At 38.5% G+C, this 24,031-nt stretch overlaps 3 protein-coding genes across 3 annotated transcripts in view; 2 read left to right on the top strand and 1 right to left on the bottom strand.

Annotated features, from left to right (window-relative positions):
• The window catches only part of LOC311287890 (Fc receptor-like protein 5), a 291,105-nt gene that overhangs the window by 68,035 nt on the left and 199,039 nt on the right, over window positions 1-24,031 (top strand). The gene's annotated exons all lie outside the window — the stretch shown is intronic.
• Window positions 3,884-6,451, top strand: LOC311287901 (aerolysin-like protein). Its single transcript, XM_084405020.1, has 2 exons — window positions 3,884-4,200; window positions 5,360-6,451. Exons 1-2 carry the CDS (start codon window positions 4,176-4,178, stop codon window positions 6,328-6,330), a joined length of 996 nt encoding a protein of 331 aa, XP_084261146.1. The 5' UTR covers window positions 3,884-4,175; the 3' UTR covers window positions 6,331-6,451.
• LOC311287913 (histone H1-like) lies at window positions 20,552-21,178 on the bottom strand (the record flags this gene model as incomplete). Its single annotated transcript, XM_084405032.1, has 1 exon — window positions 20,552-21,178. One exon carries the CDS (start codon window positions 21,176-21,178, stop codon window positions 20,552-20,554), a length of 627 nt encoding a protein of 208 aa, XP_084261158.1.

Genomic DNA, 24,031 nt, shown 5'->3' with positions numbered 1-24,031 from the left:
GAAGATCTTGTCTCACAGGCCCTGAAATTCGCTCCACACAGGAATTTGAAATGGTAAACACACTGTATTTGTTGAATAAAGATAGAACACCCAACATGAAACAAGACATGCAGCTAAGAGACTGTCCGCTCACACAAACACCAGACATTACGGTCTGTCACAAAACCAAGAAATAAACTAGACCCAACCCTGTGACACAACCCTGACAGTATTTAAATGCATTTTGAAATTACTATTAACTATGTCAGTGATACTACTTTGACTAACACATAGTGAAGGCTACATGCAGCGTTTCACAAAAACATCGTAAGAGTGCGTAAAAACGGTATGATTGATCTTAATATTACGGTCTGTTTCCCAGAATCTTCCAATAAAATGGCAGGTTTTTTTGTTGTTGCAAAAAAACCTTTTAATAATCTATTGCTATTTGCAGTTAATGTAAACCGTATCTATTTGATATACTTTATGTAAATGGAATCTATCGCTAATTTTTATCTCGCTGCTCGCTGGCATGGCATCATAGAGGCTGGCATCTATATTTTACAACAAACGCCCCTTTGAGTACCCTCTTCAACAGTGACATCTATTACGTTATAATTGAGGTACTTGGCAATGGCAATGACTGATTGAAACAAGAATATCAATTTTCTTTGTTATAATATTACTATTCTTTGTTGTATTTACAGATGACTGTGGTGAAGGTGGAAGAGTGCAGGATCTACAATTACACTAATAATAAAATGTTAGAAGTAGTTAGTTAGTTGGTTTATATTTACATGTATTTCCACCCTAAGTGACAGCTTCTTTTTTTTTTTTTTTTTGCACTGTGTTGAATATAAAGTGTATCTTTGTCACTGTTTTTAGGTATGGTGCAAATTTAGTTTGTTTTTGTTTCGCTTTCTGCCATGTTTTGAATATGATGCATAGCCTACTACCCCATGATTGTGTTTTTATTATTTATTTTTTAATCAACAATTAATAAAATGACAAAAACATGGACTGTAGGCTGATTATTTATATAGATTTACTGTTGTATGTTATTAAAGTAAATTCAATTGTTGTTAGTTGAACGTTAGAAATAACGTTCTGGGATTAATAAAACTTTCCTGGCTAACCAAAAACAAACCATAAAAACTAACGTTCTGGGAACCAAAAACTAACGTTCTGGGAACCAAAAACTAACGTTCTGGGAACGTTAAGAAAACTTTCCTGGCTAACCAAAAACAAACCATAAAAACTAACGTTCTGGGAACCAAAAACTAACGTTCTGGGAACCAAAAACTAACGTTCTGGGAACGTTAAGAAAACTTTCCTGGCTAACCAAAAACAAACCATAAAAAATAACGTTCTGGGAACCAAAAACTAACGTTCTGAGAACCAAAAACTAACGTTCTGGGAACGTTCTGGTAACCAAAAACTAACGTTCTGAGAACGTTCTGGGAACCAAATACTAACGTTATGAGAACATTCTGGGAACCAAAAACTAACGTTCTGAGAACGTTCTGGGAACCAAAAACTAACGTTCTGGGAACGTTAAGAAAACTTTCCTGGCTAACCAAAAACAAACCATAAAAAATAACGTTCTGGGAACCAAAAACTAACGTTCTGGGAACGTTCTGGGAACCAAAAACTAACGTTCTGGGAACCAAAAATTGTTAGCTGGGGAGTGATTAAAATTTAAACAACGTAATTTAAACAACCAAAGCGGTACACAAACAATGAAAATAAGTCACATAGGGCGCAGGCCGCGCAGCCATCTTGGATTCCGTATTGGAATTCTTGCCTCGTGTCCTCCAGGGGGGAGTCGACCGGAAGTTGAAGTCGGCCGCGTGCCGCCATCTTGTAGCAGAACTTCACCTGCAGTTAGCATCCCATTGACTCCCATTCATTTTGGCGTCACTTTGACAGCGAATAACTTTACATCTGAGGCGTTTAAAGACTCTATTTGTCCATTATTTATTTCTAAAGAAACACGACAATGTATAAAATGCTCCATTACCTTGTAGCTTATGTTATGGCCCCGTAGAGGCAGTTTTTGTAAAAGTAGGCTAACGATTGCGTCATAACCACGCGACTCTCTGTCGCACAGTAGAGAGATTACCGTATGGACAGGAGGAGAAGCTCACGGGCAATACAGTGCCAAAAAGAAGAGAAGAGGATAAAAGGGGATAAAGACAGAGGTAAAGTGATGGAATGAATGAAATTTATCTAATGCATAGTAGTAAGATACTATAATTTTTAAACTTTATGCTAGCAGTTCTGAGTTCTCCAGAGGCCGCGGACAGTGTGATTTTGTAACAATCATGTCAGATTTTTAGAGCATTTAGGCCTACTATCACTTTTTAATTCATGTTTTACTCTTTGTGCAGTTTTGGGGGGGATATATGGCTTTTTTTTTTTTTGGCCAAAATTAGTAATGATATGTATACAGGTTTATTAAAATAGCAATATTTTATGTAAAATTCACATTAAAGAAGACATTTCTCAGTTTCATTCATGGTGAAAACATGAAACATGCCATAGTTTAGTGGAAGATTGCTACCATCAACTGGAAAACAAACACTTTTGCTTGTGCTCCATGAATAGTTTGTGCAAGAATGACATTTGGATGATGACATCACTGTTTTATCCAGAGTGCTATATATAAATACTAAATTAATAACTTATTTACAACAAAAATAACCCATCACTGAACTTAAGCTGGACTATGGCACTATTTTCTTCTAGATCTGCTGTACAGGAGAAGCAAACCTTTTTTGCGTTATTTTCCTGTTATCACTGTAAAGCTGCCTTGAAATAATCTGTATTAAAAAGCACTATATAAACCAAGGTGGTAACACTTTATAATAACTGCACGCTATTAATCATTAGTTAAGCATTAGTAAACAGTTAACTCGTCATTTATAAAGCATTCATAGACATTAATAAGCAGTTTATAAATACAGCTATAAATGCTTTGTTCTTGATTTATAAGCATATCTATAATGTGTTTAATAATTGTATTTTCATACTTAATTAATGATCAACTTATTATTTCTAAATGAAGTATTGCATTATTTACATGGTCAGTGGTTCATAAGATAACTTAGAAAGTGTAAGTAAATGATTAATAAACTGTTTAAATACATTATTATTCAGACATATAGTAATAGTTACTTAGTGTGTTATTAACATGTATTTCTACTGTAATTCAGGTAGTTATAAAGCATTTAGTAGTGGTCAGTTCACTATGTTTGTGAGCTCATCTAAAGTGAGGACTAGTTATGCCTTGTAAAGCATTTACAAAGGAGATTTAAAGGCTGATTAATATTTCTATGTTCTCTATCGCTGTGTTGTGTTTCCTTTTTCTGTTTAGAAGAAAACTGAGTCTATAAATCTCCTTTATAAATGCTTTATAAAGCATAACTAGTCCTCACTTTAGATGAGCTCACAAACATAGTAAACTGCAGGCTACGTTTGAATGTTTAATTCTGTCCTCCGTCGTCACAATTAAGCAGGGCTGTAGTGTTGTGCGAGCTGTGGCACCGCGTGAGAGAAGAGTGTGAGTTCCCATAAGTGTGAGTTCCGTCAAAGGAGAACAAACGCTTAGTTCGTGGAGAGGCAGCGGATGCGAGGACGTTAGGTGCACCGGTGCACTCTGGATCCCTGGAATATCAAATAATAAAATAATTATATTGTCATGGTCCTTTGAGAAAATACGTAACTTACAAAGCATGCTTGGAAGAAGTCTGTGGGGTTGTCACCTAGGACAATCAGGAGCCCTCTGAACACCAGTGACCCATCAGCTGGCTCTTGAGTCTGGTGGGTAGTAAAATAAAAAAAGTTACATAGCTATACTAACAAGAAATTATCTACAAGAATGCAAAACCAACAAAGCACAATTTAGATGTTCTGGGTGTTTCTCCCTCATATGCTTCAAGCTCTTGACTGTGGAATTTATTTAACATTTAGAATCCATTATTTCTGTAATTTTTTTGTCGTATATGAATTTACTAAAGAACTCTGTCTCGTATTCTGTCCAAACATACCGCGTTTTACATTTTACTGGAAGACATGGTGAGGATCTACTCATCCTGATTTGTGTCACTTCTCTCTGTAGGTTTTGAAGAGTCTGACAGCACATCTCTGATTGAGACTGTATTAAGAGACACTAACAAATTCATTGAGACGACAGCATGGTGCATCTTCCTCGAATGAAATGTGAGTAAATTACATTATGAATTTTTGAGCCACGTTTTGCTCAGGCAGCTCTTATGATCTTGGCATGATATAACCACACTTCAATCCTTAGTGAACTGAGTGTTGATAATTCAAACCGATATGTAAGATGTTTTGAAAATGTTTATTTTTGCAATTCCTGCAGGCTCCAACATTTCTGAAATAAAAATATCTAATAAGACTAAAAATAGATATGGGAATATACAGAAAATGTGATATATTTCATAATACATTTCCATATATGGGAAACTAGTGCTTATATTTGTCAATATACTGCAATATATGCATTGACCATGCATGGCTGTATATTAAATGCATATATAAATGAAGACAAAAATAGCATTACATGTAATATTCACAAAGTTTTATCCTTTGTTTACATATATTACACATACATGTTCCCATATAAATGTGAATGTATGTTCACACATATATACAGCTCTGGAAAAAAATAAGAGACCACTGCAAAATTATCAGTTTCTCTGGTTTTAAAGCAGGCAAAGTTAAGTTGCGTTTAAATATACAGACAAATGGTACAGACGTGTCAATGAGGTGCAAACGACTCTGTCTCTCCCTGCAGAACCGTCCTGTGCCTGGAGTGTCCCAACAGTCCTCAATCAGCATATTGATGAATCCCTTGCACTAGATAGGCATTAGCATACTGTGATGATGAAGGCCATTGTGTCACGTTTAATTCACATGTATACCGTTAAAAGGCTTTTTGAAGTCCTAGGGCAGTAAAGAGTTCTGCCCATATTTGCTCAGCCCTACAGGCCATATAACCATTCCTTACCACAGTTACATCTGTTCGGCCTGACAGTGGAAAAGCGGCTAATGTTTCCCAACCCTGTTCCCAGAGGCATGCCAGAACTGCACATTTAGCATGCTTGCCTATTCAGACACACCTGATTCAAGTCAGCTTATTAGTAGATACTCCAAGACCCGAAATTAATGGATAATTTAAGAAAGAAGTCCAGCGTGTGCTGTTGTTGTGTCTCCAGAAACTGGGCTGGGAAACACTGCAATAAAGTGTAAAGCTGATGCTAATTCTGATCTGATATTATTTTTATATTAAATTTATATAATTTAATTTATATAATTTATATAAAATTATAAAATTGTATATTTATATTATTTTCAGATTTGATGTCTGACACAACAACTCTTCAACAAATTGGTGGACATGGAGGTAATCCATTCTCATTTACTGGTGTGGACAACGGTGCCACTTTAGAGAAGATCGGAGTCTGGGAAGGAGAATCGCAGGTGAAGGCTGTCAAGGTCTGGCTTACAGATGGGAGAGTTGATGAATTTGGTGGACGAAGTCTAACCTTTGATGCACAAGGACCGTATCAAGAGTTCAAGTTCCAGCCTGGTGAGTGTTTCACCTCACTGTCCCTGTGGGCGAACAGAGAAGGAACACGTCTTGGAGCCATCAAATTCAAGAGCAGTCAGGGGAGAGAATTTTTTGCAAAGATGACAAGCCAGGGTTTAAGAAGAGAATATCCCATGGATGTCGGCTCTGGATTTTGTTTGGGAGTTGTAGGAAGAGGTGGTCATGACATTGACTGCATGGGATTCATGTTTCTCGAAGCAGTTGAATCAGCAGTTCTCACCGATGTCCACTATCCCACTCTCCACCAACTGATACCACAGGTGACATTAGAAGAAATCAAATCCCTCACTTTCAGGAACGACTCCTCCGCCACACAAAAAACAAAACTTGAAACCTCAAAGAAAGTGATCAAAACATCTTCATGGTCTGTGAGTGGAAGTTTATCTGCAACATTTAGTATGGAAGTGAAGGCTGGGATTCCAGAGGTTGCTGAAGGTACTGCAGGATCCAGTGTCACCATTGGAAATGAAAGCACTTACGGTCAGGAGCACACAGATGAGAGAACCGAAACTCTGTCTACAGATTTAGAAGTCCCACCAGGGAAGAAGCTGGATGTTTCAATCACTATTGGCAGAGCCACTTTTGACCTGCCTTACACTGGCACAGTGAAGATGACCTGCAAGAACGGCAGTGTGTTTGAGTATGGAACCAAGGGCACATACAAAGGCGTCACTTACATTGATATCAAAGTGGATACCAAGGAATCTCCTCTGTAATGTCAAGACAGATTGCACATGTAATGCACAAGTTATTTGATTACTTCTAATTGTGTCAATCATGTATCAGTTGCTTTACATTCAGGCCTCATTGTATTTTTTGGGGTGTTGTTTGGGTGTTCAGGGGAAATATATATATTCAATATTTGTTGTTTTCAAATAACCTTATATTATATCAATACAAAAATATGAAATAATACAAAAATACAAAAGCTTCATACTTTGTGTAATCAATTTTAAATTATCTCCAGATACTGTTATAATGTGTTTAAAATTACATTTAATAAAACAAATTACAATTTATTAAATAAACCCTGTGTTTTAAGCATTGTTCCCTCTACTTTTCTTATTTTCATTACTTTTCTCTGTTGGGCGAACATTTCGGCCACATGAGCAACGGTCTTTATACCAGACCTGAAAAGGGACACAATGTGGTTTTAATCATATAATTGTGACTTGTAACGTTAATGTGCTATTTCTACAGTAACTTAAACTTTTGAAAACAAGCTATTCAGGTTCTGTTGTTTACAGTCCTTTTTTTATTATTAAATCCCATGCAGAACAGTCAAACTCTTCATATTAATTCAATATAGTAATATGAAAAAATAAATTAAAGCAGTTACACTGACATGGTTTGTGACCTTCTGATCAGTGTCAGTGATCAAGTATTAGTTCTTCTATATTTAACTGTAATTTCCATGGATATTCAGGGGAACTATACATTCAACATGTTTTTAATAGAGACACAAATGGTGTGTTCACACTCGGCATGTTTGGTTGGATTAAAACAAACCCTAGTGCGAATGCTCTGTTAGTGTGGTTCATTTGAATAAGTGTGAACGCTGCCATCTGAACCCTGGTGTGAACCAAATAAGCGGACCGAGAACGCTGAAAAGATGAGTCTTGGTCCACTTCCAAACGAACTCTAGTGCGGTTCGACTGAAATATTAACTCAACATGGACCAAAGGCATGTAAATCAACCAAAAATGGGACATGATGTCACATGATGTGACCCTTAGAAGAACAGAATGCTCAAGCATACCTGTTTTTGTCTCGTCATAGTCACGATGTTGCCCATCACAGTTTAGTACAGGCAGATCTTGTGTGACGCTGTTTTGACTCCTTCAAGCATTTGATAAACTCTTCACGAGTTCTCAGCTGGTCAAATATCATCATATGAAGATGCACATTCAACAAGCATGTTCAATTTAGCTCAAAGGGAATTATTAATGGGAAATAAAGGAAGTATGTGTGTATATATATATATATATATATACAGTGCTATGCATAAGTTTAGACACCCATGCTAAAGTTGACTAAAAAGAGGAATAAAAAATCATCTTTTGGAAACTGAACTTAATGCTTTAATTAAAAAAAATAGGAAAAATCCAACCTTTAAGGACACCAATTTTCTTTGTGAATGAATAATGCATCGTAAATAAATAAATGTTCTTCCTTAAAATACAGGGTGCATAAGTTTGGACACCCCTATGTTAAATTCCCATAGAGGCAGGCAGATTTTTATTTTTAAAGGCCAGTTACTTCATGGATCCAGGATACTATGCATCCTGATAAAGTTCCCTTGGCCTTTGGAATTAAAATAGCCCCACATCATCACATAGCCTTCACCACACCTAGAGATTGGCATGGGGTACTTTCCATAAGATCATCTCTCAATGCAAATCAAACTAGCTATTAGGCTAACTGAAATAAAACCATGCCAATCTCTAGGTATGGTGAAGGGTGTGTGATGATGTGGGGCTATTTTAATTCCAAAGGCCAAGGGAACTTTATCAGGATGCATAGTATCCAAAAAAAAAAAAAAAAAAAAAAAAACTTAAAAATAAAAATCTGCCTGCCTCTATGGGAATTTAACATAGGGGTGTCCAAACTTATGCACCCTGTATTTTAAGGAAGAACATTTATTTATTTACGATACATTATTCATTCACAAAGAAAATTAGTGTCCTTAAAGGTTGGATTTTTCCTAATTTTTTAAATTAAGGCATTAAGTTCAGTTTCCAAAAGATGATTTTTTATTCCTCTTTTTAGTCAACTTTAGTATGGGTGTCTAAACTTATGCATAGCACTGTAAGTGAAAAACTAAAACTAAACGAAACTAACAACAGTTACTGAAAAACTAACTGAAACAAAATAATAATTAGCAAAAATAATGATAAATAAAATAAAAATCACTTTTTTTCCATTTCACTGCGCTACTTTATTTTTTCAATGTATGACCGTTGTTGCTCTTAAGTCTCGCATCTTTTGCCGCATCTAAAAATTCTGCACTCAAGTTAAAATAAGTTGAACTTTTTTTATGTTTATCAAAGCAAAACCGCTTTCTGTGTGAACCAGCTCTAAGAAGCAGAAATGGCCAAATAAGTATTTACATCTTGCTAGACCTTATGCAAATACAGCTGTACCTTAATTCCAGGTAAGATAACCATCTCATGTGAAACTAGCCTAAACAAGATAGGTCTACCACACATATTTGACAAGATACCACACTGAGCAGAAAACGGAAAAAACAAATAGCATGTCTATATCCCAGAAATAGATGTACATTTGTCAAAGTAGAAGTATACTAAATGTCTGGTCTGAACAGAACATTTGAATATGAGTATAACTATGAGGTTATTATTTTAAACTATGCAATAGACAAAAAGCATAAATGTATCAACACAATAATAATGTTTGAAAGGATTAATCATAGAAATAACATTAAAGAATAATCATACGCATATCTTTTTCTTTTTCTTATACACCACGTTCAGGCCCGGGGTGGGTAATCGGGAGAATCGGGAGAATTCCTGGTGGGCTGCTTCACTTTTGGGCCGGTCGAGGATTTTATTTTATTTTTTTACATTTGTCACGTTAGTTACATTACACGTTCCGCATTCTGACACTGCAGCGCACAGCCTCTGCATGGGTTGTACCATGTGAGGGAGTTCTCCCCTCCCCTCCTATAGAGTTGGTTGGGTCCATAGTCCGTCTTTTCCAAAACGTTTTCTCAGGTAGGCTACCGCGACACCACCGGCGCCTACTGATAGCTGGGCCGGCCCTACCATAACGGTACGCGTCAGGGAGGATGGGAGGAAGAGGCCGGGACAACAGCGGGCTGTATGGGGACCTCCGGGATAACAGCGGGCTGCACAAGGACCTCCGGGACTGCAGCGGGCTGCACGGGGATCTCCGGGACAACAGCGGGCTGCACGGGGACCTCTGGGACCACCTCCGGGTCCTTTGGACGGTTGGAGGTCTTCCTCCTCCTCCGCCGTTTCTGATGGCGAGGAGCAGGCTCCAGGTCGGGCATGAACCATGGTGAAGAGGGCTCTGGATCGATCATCACCGGCTCATGGTCGATGACGGACCGAGGCGGAGAGTGGTGCTGGATGTCGCCTCTAGAACCTCCTCTTCTGTGGCCACCACGGGTACCAGAAAATCTGGCCAGACGGGTTCCCTCAAAAGATGGTTCCCTCCTGATGGACCGAGACTCAAGGGATTTGACCATCTTGATCTCCTCCATCTGCTGGGCCCATAGCGCGAAACATTGGAAGATGTTCATTCGTGGAGGTGTTTCCTTGGGTCCTGAATTCCTCCTCTCGATGGTCGGAGAGGAGCCACGAACATTCTTACCGCTGGATCTTGACATGACAGAGTTTTTCTGTCACGATCCACACTCGGGAAAGAAGGGGAAAATCCAAGGATGCAGTAAGAATGTTTATTAGGGAAATCCAAAATCGTAACCAGTCCAGGCAGGGGTCAAAACCAGGGTAGCAATCCAACATACACAAGAACAACGAACGGGTCTAAAGACAGGACTTGTGGTGTGATAATTACAAGAACTCCGTGACACATACTAAAACAGACAGGGTATATATACACAGGGGAGAGACAATGATAATGGGGAATTGGCTGGGTGCAATGATCAGTGATAGGAAACAGCTGAGTGCAATGATAACAAGGATTGTGGGGAATGTAGTTCACAAAGTGAATGACATCGAGAGGAAGGAGGACATCTAGTGGACACCCGGAGAACAACACCCTAACACTGTGACAGATATAGAGTCAGAATTGTGTGATATAAAGTCGCAATTGCGTGTCATAAAGTCAGAATTGCGAGATATAAAGTCAGAATTGTGTGAAATAAAGTCGCAATTGCTTCTTATAAAGTCAGAATTTCAAGATATAAAGTCAGAACTGAGTGAAATAAAGTCGCAATTGCTTCTTATAAAGTCAGAATTGCGAGATATAGAGTCAGAATTGTGTGATATAAAGTTGCAAATGCATGTTATAAAGTCAGAATTGCGAGATATAAAGTCAGAATTGTGTGAAATAAAGTCGCAATTGCTTAAAGTCTAAGTGAATTATTATTTAACCTTTACATTATTTGTTGAACCATGGTATTAATACAAACTACACATGCTGAACTGTTGCTTCATTTATCCAATTTGGAAAAAGTGCTAATTTGGAATTCCACCATGGAAAAAGTGGGCCGGTCTTGGGCCTGAAATTCCCGGGCTGAAAAGTGGCCCCACTCCGGCCCTGACCACGTTTAACACGGTCCGCTTTTTAAGGTACACAGTGAGCACAACTATTGGGCATCTTTTCCAGGTAGCTTGTCTGGTGATAGTCCAAGACAAGTCAAGTCAAGTCATCTTCATTTATATAGCGCTTTTAACAATGTAGATTGTTTCAAAGCAGCTTTACAGAGATAAACGTATAATTTAAGGTAAGATTGTTTTGGCTTTATAGCGGTTCTTTAATAAAGTTATTTTCCAGCTAAAGTTCGTTTTGATTGATTCGCAACGATCATTTGTTATTAAATTAGGGGCCGCTAAGACGACACCATTCTCTCTACACAAACTTTAAACGTGAACCTGTGATAAACGCTGATGGCGTTCACATGCGCATTAAGAATTGGTTCTATAGTTATGTGCGTTTGAATATATGTGCGCAGGTTTGGAATTCCCTACAAACCAAGCCTAAACAAAGTACTGGTGTTACCTTATAGTTTTGATACAGAATTTTATTTTATTTTATCAATTTGGGTTAGATACGCGAATTGAGTTTTCCCGTCGACGCTTTATCTGTAGAGTGGTAAAGGGATCCTCCATAGGGAGAGACTAGTTGGCACTTCAGCACTGCGTTGACATCGGGTCCAGGCGAAGGTCCTTCGTCAGATCTGGATACGGCCTGGATCCGGCAGGCTGCGGGAAAACCTCAGGATAAACAAAGACACTAAAATTAGCGTAGATGCCATTCTTCTTATGATGTAACAAGTACATCAGGATTTATGGGAAGGTGTTCCCGGTTCCAGCTGACCTAATCTATGCAGCCTAAGTCTATAATGTATTATGTGAAAGCTAGGTCAGAGAGATGTGTCTTTAGTCTAGCTTTGAACTGACAGAGTGTGTCTGCTTCCCGGACAATGTTAGGAAGATTGTTCCAAAATTTTGGTGCTAAATAGGAAAAGGATCTACCGCCAGCAGTCGATTTTGAAATATTTTAGGTATTATCAACTGGCCGGAATTTTGAGATCGCAATAGACGTGAAGGACTATAATGCGTTAAGAGCTCGCTCAAGTACTGCGGAGCTAAACCATTTAGTGCTTTGTAAGTAATCAGCAATATTTTAAAATTGATGCGATGTTTAATAGGGAGCCAGTGCAGTGTTGACAGAACCGGGCTAATATGGTCATACTTCCTGGTTCTAGTAAGAACTCGAGCTGCTGCGTTTTGGAACAGCTGTAGTTTGTTTATTAAGCGTGCAGGGCAACCACCCAGTAGAGCATTACAATAATCTAGCCTTGAGGTCATGAACGCATGAACTAATTGTTCCGCATTTGTCAATGAGAGCATATGGCGTAATTTAGATATATTTTTAAGATGGAAAAATGTGGTTTTACAGACACTAGACACGTGCCTTTCAAATGAAAGATTGGTATCAAAGAGCACACCCAGGGTTGCCAACTTTGGGACTTTGGCTGGAGTGAGACTTTTGGCAACTTTTGGCAACCTAACCCTAATTATAAAAATGTCAGTCCTTGTTTACTTTACTTAGTATAAACCCTGATTTATGAAAAAAAAGAAAGAAAAAAAATAGAATGGAAACATGTTTTCAAAATGTACATTTAATTTATTGATTGATCGATTGATATAAAAAAAAATAAGATAGAGGTGATTAAATAACAAACATGTAAAACAACAACATCAAAACAATAAGAAATCTCAAAACAAAAAGGACACATAATAGTTACTCCACCTCTCCAGAAAACCACAACACAAGTTTCACACATTAGGCCTGTTGTATTGGCCTGCTTCACCATCTCTGCAGGAGGCTCGTATCTGAAGCAGGGTTCGATCCGTTCATGAACCGTAATGCGTCTGTCACGTGACAAATGAACGAAAGACTCAGAAGGTAAAGTAAATATTTATGTTCCCTGTGAATTATTTTTGACTGCATTATAATGATTTCTTACTTCAGAATATGATAAAGACTGTGTAGGTGGATCCCAGCAAACATTGGTCCGACGGCAACGTCGTGTCCCTGGCCAAAAATAGTCGCGGTAGGACGGCATAAATCGGTAAAAATATTGAACACCGAACATTTCCTAAAAATGCATTCAGATACATTTGTACATGTCTACAGTTCTCTGGGGTTGCATGTATAATTGTTATTTTGACTTTTAGCTACGTGTAGTTCAATAAATAGTGTATCGGGTGAGAGGACGTCACCTGGCGACGTCTTTTACACGTGCATTCATGACCTTCTATGAAATCCTTGTGAAATATGCAAAAGCTGTGCTTAATCCTTGCATGGTTAATACTGCAATAATTAATTTATTTGCCCAATTAGATTTTAAGAGGTTGTTAAGATGTCCACTGACGTCCTTTACACGTCTAGCAAGACAGAAAAAAACCAGGAATTATTTTTATATGAAATACACGATTTGTATACAAAGTATATTTACTTTATCTTGTTTAAATAAATTATAATCACAAAGTGCCCAGTATGGTTAAGTGATTGCAAAGCCACTGCATTTTAGTCATTTTAAGTGGACGTCCAGTAGGTGACGTCCTTTACACGTGCATTTATAGTCCATCATGACCCTCTATGAAATCCTTATGAAATATGCAATTATGCTTACACTGGTTGATACTGCAATAATTAATTTAAGTGCCTCAAGTAGTTTTAAGAGGTTCGTACACTAAAAGACGTACACTGACGTGCTTTACAGGTCAAAACTGTGCCACCGAGATGTTGTAGCAAATCTCGCGATATTGCAAAATCCAACGATATGATATATTATCTCGCGATAAAGCAGCCATTTTCCCGTTTTTCAACAACCACCAGACCAGACGGGCTCTGCAACCACGCATAGCAACCAGGATTTGAGGGTGCATTGGTGTGTTGCTGAATTACAAAAAATCTGCTGTTGGGTAAGTACATTTTGTATGTAACATTATTCTCTGCTTCAACAGAGTATCCGCCTTCAATGAAGTTAACGCTTGTCAATGGAGAGGGGACAGACTCTTTAGGTTACAAAGAGTTTACAAATACAAATTAAATGTACGAGAGTCTGGTAGAACCAGGCAAATTTTTTTCTGCCGGTGAGACCAAATGTTGTTATAGGTCGCGCTGGCGCGACCGCAACATTTGCCCAGCAGCGAATGGTAAAAAAAAAAAAAAGAAAGCGGAACGAAACTGCGCTACTCGTTTTGCTTACGGACCGTTTATTAGTTCGGACCATTTCGGATATTTCTAGCCTGACTTCGTCATACCAGAGCCCGTCTACGGAGAGCCTTGGCACTCCCTATTCAGCCCCATTGTATTGATTTTGGTTGCAGTTCCATTAGAATTCCACTGGGGGTGATCGCGAGCGAGTGCAGACTGAATGGGAGTCTATGGGGCTATACGGCTAAAATGTGTCTCTTTCACCCGATTGCCGTTGAGAAATCTCAGATTTTATTGTAGGCTTTGCAAGTTCAACATGGGTTTTAGGTCGAAAGTTGAATGAACGAGTACTTATTTCTTTTCGATTTCTTACAGGTTGACAGCATTCTGACGTCATTGACATTTTAAAAGACTTTTTAAACCAAATAAGTGGCTCTAAAAAATCTAACACCCAGCAATGTGTAATTTCTTTGCATCTCCTTTCGAATACAACATTCAAATTACTAGACAAAAAATTATATCCTGAGAAAAGTGGATTTTGAGGGTTTTTCGCCATAGACCTCCATTCATTCTGCACTCGCTCGCGAGCGCCCCCGCATGGACAGAGACGTGTTACTGCAGCCAGTCCAGAAACCGGAAGTAAGCAGAGAGTGCCAATTCTCTTCCTATTAGACATTCTCTGGTCATACTCATATTCTAGTCAGAATGTGAGTCTGATACCGCTCCATAGAGATTTGATTATGGGGCTTGTCTCAACCGAACTAGGAAAAAAAAAAACCTCTGCACTCAATTGGATAGACCTACAACCAATCAGAGCAACGGAGTAAATGACGCATGTCCTTCATTCATATTTTCAACCAACAAAATGTCGCGGGCGCGGCTCTCTGTTCCTCTTTTAAAATGAATGCGCTGTCGATATCTTCTATAACAGACGCGATGGCGGAATCTACACATGATGTTTCATAAACAAAGTTCGGGAGGAGCACGTACAAATAATCAATCCAATATCAACTTGTCATCAAACAATACCATGTCTAACGTTACCGCGGAAGCACATTCACTCTGTCAACTTACCTAACACTCCTTGACAGTTTTTCAGCATCCCTCGGTCCCTCCACCACCCCGAATCCTCACTCTTGTCTTGTTCTCTCACAACCAGGAACACGGGGGGAGTATGGCTACCGAGCCCACAGCCCTCTCGGACAGCACGTCATATACGCATTTATTCTGTCTTACTTATTTGTGTGAACTCATGACATCTCATATAGCCTACGCATTTATTCTATCTGACTTATTTGTAAATGTGAACTCGTGAAATCTCAATTCTCCAGCTGCAGTCGTCTTTGTTGTAAACTAATTCAAATCAAGCGCTCTTTGGTGACGTAACCGCAGACCATCTGTCCATCATCGATTAAAGCCCGCCCTGGCAATTTGATTGGCTCGGCCTTCTAGGAGCCGAGCATAATTACTCCTCAATGGATCGAGTCCAGACCGAACTTCCCGACCAAAAAATTTTGTGGGCGGGGTTCGGGCTGGCACCCAGGCTAGATATTTCATGAGTCAGGAGGTGTTTTGCATAAATATTAACATAATATCCCAAAACGTTTCTGTGATTTACTGTGTTTATATCTTACACTACCATAAAATCAACTATTTGTGCAGGTGAGGTTAATGCACAATGAAAATAGTCAAGTATCAGGAAGGAGACTAACTTTACCTGATTCCTCACCTATGGCCTCAGCTTTAAATACTTAAGTAATGCTTTATGGCCGTGCCTTTTTGCATAATGAGTATAAATCCTGTCTGTATGCAAAGAACGAATCTTCAGTTTTTGATCATATTTGAAATTTATTTAACTGAAAGTGAAAGAAATATTATATATTTCTAATTATTGTGAACAGCGTGATATACTGTATATATATATATATATATATATATTTTTTTTTTTTTTTTTTGTAAGATAAAATCATAGATTGATTTGGTAAATATGGATGATGCTCAAAGACTGAGCTGGCTGTTCACATGTGAAACATAAATTAGCCAATTATCTTGAGAGAGCCTGGGAGAAGAGGAAAAAAGCTCTTTATCGAGATGATCTGTAGATGAGGATTTGTTTGTATATGCTGTGTATATGTGCATGTATATATTTGTATTCATGTATTTCTCCGAATGATTTGTATATGCGACCGGAAGATGTTTGCTAAATAAGTTTGTGGTGTCTTGTAATCCCATGTGGGATGGGCCAAATGTTTGGCATGACACAGAAATAAAATTTAACTAACGAACTATATATGGTGTGTTTAAAACACTGGCTTATTTGGAGTTTGTTGTCAACCTTTGTTAGAAGTACAAGTATTTAACCAAGTATTATTGACACCATTGTTTTCGCTCACGCAAAATGACCTTTACTTGGATTTCTTTTTTTTTTTTTTTTAGGTAAAGTAATCCTGTGTAATTTCTTTCACAGAATCATGTCAAATGCTCTAATGGCGGTTTTCAATATGAGGAGTGGTGGCCAAATTCAAAAGAAGTCATTCAACGCTACACTTTGTACGATGTAATTCAAGGTATTTTTGGCCTTAGGACATTAAAAAAAAAATCTCTTGTTCCTTGTCTAATATTAATGTCATTTTTATTGTTAACTTTTATCTATTCCGGGGGCATTCTTTAAAAGACCACCTGTCTTTATCAGAAATGTCCTTTTCACTTTTACAGTTACACACCTAGTGAAGGGTCTTTCTTAAGGGCTCAGTATTGAAGAGGGTAAATGCTGTTTTTTTTTTGTTTTTTGTTTTTTCACTATTCGAACACATTTAATGCAGAACATCTTAAGATTATTATGCAGTAAAATAACATGGTTATTTTCCAACATTTTCAAAAAAAAAAAAGAGTTCATTTACCTAGAAATTAGCCTTTTTCTTTTTTTTTTAAACCATATTCTCTTTCCTCAGATGCTGTGATGAGGTGGAGCCCAAATGCTCCAGACTCAGACATCCCAGCAAGCAATAGCCGTCATTTCAACGTCTGGGTTAAATATAGACCCGATATAGTCCGGCTATGTGTAACCCACTTTTAGCCCAAATAACATTTAATCTGGATAAATGTATTTTTTTCCAAAATAACTTGTGAGATGTATGATATTCCATCATGTAAGCAAAGTCTACTGTGATTACAAGTTGTTTGGTTTACTTTATTTTACATGTTATATGTGTAGGCTGTGCGTAGCCACGATTTAGCTCGTATTCAGACCCGGCTATTGTAGCCCACTTTTAGTCAAAACTGATTAATTGTTGTTTTTTGCCAGGCAGTGCATGAAATGGTTGATATTCCATCATGTTCGCATTGGTATGATATCTACAAGGTTCAATGTGTCATTTCAAGACATGGTCGATCTGTAGTCACGATTTAGCTCCGAATTGGACGGGCTATATGCGGTCTGCTTTAGCCCACCTGGCGAAATCAAGGCAATCTGGTCTACGTACGGCTTGGCTATAGCCCAGATTCAGACCAGCGATATAGTATAAGAATATTACTCTTTTAAATGTTTTCGCTCACACAGCTTAATATGTTTTCTGTCACACATAACATACACAATCTACGATAAAAAATCAAATCAAATGCAATTGCATTTCCCAACCGCTAGATGGCACAATCGAAACACTACTGTGACATGTCTACTGGGACTACTGGCATTGCGCGACTAGATCACTTTAGCCAAATTTCACGATAAACATTTCCGCCATTTTATTTTACACGAGGCAGCTGTCAGAGAGCAACGGGCGAGCAACAGTCTGAGTGAAAACCTTCACATTTCTACTTCGATCTTGTAAGTATGCGTGTTATTTTTGATATGTTCATTGTTTAAATTAGTTAGTTGTTATAATGTGTAGAAACCGTGACATTTTAACATTAACATTGCAGAGTACTATTTTTCTCCAAAAAGTTAACGTTACCTGCACGTGTATCTAAATTCAATGAATGTGGTAAGCATGAAACTGTGAAACTTATCATTACTATTTTTTATTATTATAAAGATACCAGTATATTGTTTTTAAATTAGAGTAATAAATAATAGTTTTTGATTTAAAGCAAATTTTGTAAGTACTTTACATAAAATTTAACAGCAGCATAGTGCAACATTAAAAGAAATTATATAAAAAAAAAAAAAAATCCTTTCCAATTAATAAAAGGTAGTGGCAAACAAAGTCTTTACACTTGTTTTTAAATAATTACAATATGCAGCATACATTCAGTTTTCAGAGAATTTGTTTCAGATATAAAACTGAATGCTGCTTCTCCATGTTTTGTTTTGACTTTGGAGATATAAAAGTAGCTGGCTACTGTCCCAGATGACCTGAGAGGTCTGCTCTGGGTGGTTCATAGTGCATCAGAAGATTAGAAATTTACTTTGGCCTTAAAATGTTAATTTAATAACCACCTGTAGTTTTTTGATATTAATTTTTTGACAGACAGATAGCCAGTGTAAAAACCTCAGAACTGGAGTGATGTAATCCACTTTATTTGATTTAAAGACACTGTTTATTGCAAATTATCCAGCAATCAGTCAACAAAGTACAATAATTGAATATACAGAACACTTGTCAATGACTACCATTAAATGTCTTGTTACCAACATTCATCAAAATATATTTTTTGTGTGTGTTCAACAGAAGAAAGCCATACAGGTTTGGAACCAAGTGAAAGTGAGTAAATGATTACATGTTTTTTTTTTTTTGTTTTTTTTTTAAGTGAACTACGCCTATAAGTATCTTTTTATGTTTATTAGAGTTATATGAGTAAGTGATAAAGAATGACTTATAGTGATAGTTCACTTTGAAATTAAATTTTGATATGTTTTAGCTTACCTTATGGGCATCCAAGATGTAGGTGTCTTTGTTTCCGCAGTACTTTAAATTTTTATAATCGAAACATGGATAAAATCGCCTTTAAAGTTGTCCATTTCTATTGGCGATAGTGCTGCATCCATTCACAAAAATAATGTTTTATATATTTAAGGTGGGAAATTTACAAAATATCTTCATGGAACATGATCTTTACTTAATATCCTAATGATTTTTGGCATAAAAGAAAAATCTATAATTTTGACCCATACAATGTTTTGTTGGCTATTGCCACAAATATACCCGTGCAACATAAGACTGGTTTTGTGATCCAGGGTCACATATATGAAGAGTTCAGATGCAAAAGCCTCTAAGTGCCATCTGAAATTTTCTTCTCGAATGTTCATTTTTATCAAGCTCATATATGTAAGTTCAGTAATTTCACTTAAATGACAATTAATAGGTAATTTTCATTGCCATTTAAGTGAAATTACTGAACTTGCATATATGAGCTTGATAAAAATGAACATTCGAGAAGAAAATTTCAGATGTATATATATATGTATATGTATGTATGTGTGTGTATATAGCCTATATATATATGCATGCCTTGTACAGAATTGTTCAATACGCGTATCGTTACACCCTGTATTGCATCACCATTACGCGAGCAAAAATGTTCAATTATTGATATTAATTAATTTATAATATTGATATAAATTATTGTCTATATTGATATAAATTATATAGTCTCAATCTATATTCTGTTAACTCTATATTGGCCAGCTCTAGTGTGCATCCTAGCAAAAGTGATTGACTGTAATTAGTTAAATGACTGTAACAATGCTTTTCTTGAGCAATAATTATTTCCTTTTTCTCATTTGGCAGACGCAGTGATGACCAGCTTTCCATCAGCTACGGAATGTGAAATAAAAAAATGCTATTTCTAATCATTTCAAACAAGCACCAGGGAGGGCAGGGGGTGGGGGTTATGGATCAAAAGTAAACAGTTAATTCTTAAATTTAATATCTTAATTTGTTTTACATATTTTTCCAATGTTTTATTTGTTCATTTTTATGTTTGAATGTTGTCTAAGTTGTTGTTGTCTATATAATTGTTCAAAATAAATCCCTTTATATTCAATTAGTTTGGATGGATTTTCATTTATGAGAACCTGTTATATTTGAGTGAAAAGAATCCTTATGCCTCATTTTGTTGTCTATTACATGTATATGTAGTGTAATTGATGACTAGTCTATTCTTGGGCTATGGTTAGACGTCTATTAGATTTTCACTGACAGCCCAAAATCAGCCTTGTTTTAGCCTAGACCCATATTGTCTGTCTATTAGACGTATATATGTAGTCGTTTAATAGCGGTCTAATTGATGACTAGTCTATTCTTGGGCTATGGTTAGACGTCTATTAGACGTATATATGTAGTCATTCAATAGCTGTCTATTCTTGGGCTATGTTTAGACGTCTATTAGATTTTCACTGACAGCCCAAAATTAGCCTCGATTTAGCCTAGACGTCTGGGCTGTGTTTAGACGGCTATTAGACGTCTATTAGACGCGAAATTGCTTGCTGGGTTGATTCCAGAATTACCAAATCATTCAGAAACATGAGTTTTGCTCTTTACTCGGAGTCAGTGGTTGGCTCTTAAAAGAGCCGTTGAGGAACAAACGGTAATGTTAGATTTATTTCTTCTTGGGAGCTGCCTTTTTAGGCTTGGCGGCTTTAGGTTTTGCTGCTTTAGGTTTCGCCGTTTTGGGTTTTGCTGCCTTTGCCTTTTTGGGGCTCTTGGCTGCTTTCTCAGGAGTCGCCGGTTTCTTTGCCTTCTTGGGGCTCTTCGTCGCCTTCTTAGCGGCGGGTTTCTTCACCTTCTTCGGGGATTTCTTAGCGGCGGGTTTCTTTGCTGCTGCAGCTTTGGGCTTCTTAGCGGCAGCGGGTTTCTTGGCTGCGGGCTTCTTGGCTTTAGGAGCCGCTTTCTTGGCGGACTTCTTCTTGGTCTCGGCTTGCTGCTTGTTGAGTTTGAAGGAGCCTGAGGCACCGGTCCCTTTGACCTGAACCAGGGTGCCTTTAGTCACCAGGCTCTTTATGGCGATCTTGACGCGGGAGTTGTTCTTCTCCACATCGTATCCACCGGCAGCGAGCGCTTTCTTTAGGGCGGCGAGGGACACACCGCTCCTCTCCTTGGATGCGGACACAGCCTTGACGATGAGCTCGCCGACGCCTGGACCTGCTTTCTTGGCTTTCACAGCGGACTTCTTCTTGGGCGCTTTGGCCGGGGCGGCAGCAGCGGGGGCTGGGGCGGTTTCTGCCATCTCTCTCTCTCTGATCGGATCTGAAAAACTCTGTCTGGTTTCAGCAATGAATGAATAGCGCTCGAGCGGCGCTGCGGTCTTAAATGACACATGAGAACCTCGTAGACTCAACCTGCCCCGCTCGGTGTCTGCTGCTCGCTGACGCTTGTGTTTTCTTCTCTTACATTTGGAGCAAAACTGGAGCTGTTAAATAGCTTGTCACATTTAGAACTAAGTGAACACCAAGCAGAGGTTCTTGGCTTTCATTAGAGACTAAAAAACGCGAAGAGGAAACGTTACTTTTGCCTTCGTCAGACCAAATCCAAGACGAGCATCAGCCGCGGGGAAAAGCCGCGCTCAAATCTGATGGATAGTTTTAATGGAACAGTTGATAAACGCCTGAACGCGTAATGTGTGTGCTCAGAAAACAGTCTAAAAGAGACTTCAATGAAATCAGCATCAGTGATGGGCGTTAGGAGGCTTTCATACAGCTGTTGTTTTGGGCAGCTTGAAGCACACGAATATCATCCGGAGTCTCGACTCTGTCTGTAGCCCTTATCTTCGGTCAGCAGATTATCAATATGTAGTACATAATACATAATTTATGTAGGCCAGCATCATATCACGACATAAATATTTTAATTGTAATAAAGAATTTGTGTCTACTGATTCGCCATGGCTATGCATTTCAAGACTATTTATTTACCAAATTCCCATCACGTTGGCTACGTTAACTTTCCAATGAAATGCATCACAGTTGTTTTTAAAGTTAAACAAATGAAAATTGATTCGCATTTGATACTCACACTCTGATTGTCATCCATCTTCGCTGGTCCTCTAATTCGGTAGGTGGTGTCAAGTACACCTGGCTGCAGCCTGCAGATCGGGGCGGGGCTGCACCTGGGGCGCTTCTCATTGGTTAGGGGCAAAGTGATGACGTCGATCGAGGCGGGGCCGCACCTGGTTCTCATTGGTTAGTGGCACAGTAATGACGTCGACGCCACGGTAAACAGGAAATGCGGTTGAAAACTCATGCCATTGCTGCGTTCCAGTCCACTTTTAGACACGCACTTGCGAACTTCCCTAAGCACTTCCCCTTGGGGGAATCCCTGCCACCATTTTGAAGTGCGTTCCACTTCGTGAAGTGGACGAGGGAAGTTTATATGGACAGACCCTCGCTCCCTCGATTTTGACCGAGGGAGCGAGTCTGCTTCAAATGTACACTTCAGGCACCTATATGTCCCACAATGCAGTACGATTGTGACGTCACCACATATCTCATCTAATCACCACCACAACAGACAACTCTATGATATATTAATTATATGTATTTTTTTGTTTAAAACAACCCAAACACACATAAACATTTGGATGCTGCATTAAACAAATTCTTAAAGAAAAAAAAATTTAAATAATAAATCAACTCCACAGCTGATTCCAAGTGATCAAGGGCTTAGGACGTTCCAATTCAGCCCATTGCAGTTTCCGCCAGTAGTGGGCACTCGCAATGATGTACATCCGAGTGAACGAGACGGAGGGAAGTTTGCGAGTGAAGGGCATGACAATTTTGGACTGGAACGAAGCACATATCGCGCTGACAGCGCAGGTGTTGTATTTGCGTTAAGTGGTGACATCACGCGTCTTAAAAACGCTTGCGCAAATTTGACATAATACTTTAATAAAATGATAAAGTATTACAACAATTCTAAAGTAATAATGAAAGCAGCAAAAAGTAGTTGAGCATATATCCATAGTTTTAACTATGTCTGATCTAAGGTAAACATAAGGAATTACAGTTTTTTTTTTTACATTCTGTTACACTTCACTGTGTAAATTACAAAATTACTGTAAACATTAATGGCACCTTATATATTTTTTTATTTTAATCATTCCTCTGTAATAGTTCTTGTTTATTTTTGTGCGTTAGGTTATTATAAAACATTTATGCCAATAAAGTAGTTTTAAGTTATCTAACTAAATATAGTACATTGTCAGTCTCTGTCTGTATCCTATATTATGCATGCCAACTCAAAAAAAAAAACTCAAACCAGTGATAACTTTTATTTCAAAACAAAAATAATTGTGTAAAAGAGATATGCACAGATACAGATAATCACATACATCAACCGTACACACACACGCGTACCTACACACACACGCACGCGTGTACCTACACACGCACATACCTACACACGCGCATACGTATACACAGACAGACATGTACGTACACACACACGCGTACGTACGTACGTACGTACACACAGACGCGTACGTACACTCACACTCTCACACACACACGTACACACACACGTACGTACACTCACACGTACGTACACTCACACTCTCACACACACACGTACGTACACTCACACACACGTACGTACACTCACGTTCACTCACACACGTACGTACACTCACACACGTACGTACACTCGCACTCACACACGTACGCACACTCAAACACGCATGTACACTCACACACGTACGCACACTCACACACGTACGTACACTCACACACGTACGCACTCACACACGTACGCACACTCACACTCACACACGTACGTACACTCACACACGTACGTACACTCACACACGTACGCACACTCACACACGTACGCACACTCACACACGTACGCACACCCACACACGTACGTACGTACGTACGTACACACACACGTACGTACACTCACACACGTACGCACACTCACACACACTCACGTACACACACACACACACACACACACACACTCACGCACACTCACACACACTCACACACGTACGTACACTCACACACGTGCGTACACTCACACACGTACGTACACTCACACACGTACGCACACTCACACACGTACGCACACTCAAACACGTACGTAC

This window comes from Rutilus rutilus (genome assembly GCF_951802725.1).
Source record: "Rutilus rutilus genome assembly, chromosome: 3".
Classification (NCBI taxonomy): Eukaryota; Metazoa; Chordata; class Actinopteri; order Cypriniformes; family Leuciscidae; genus Rutilus; species Rutilus rutilus.
The sequence above is the reverse complement of the archived record's forward strand: the minus strand, read 5'-3'. Positions and strand labels throughout refer to the sequence as shown.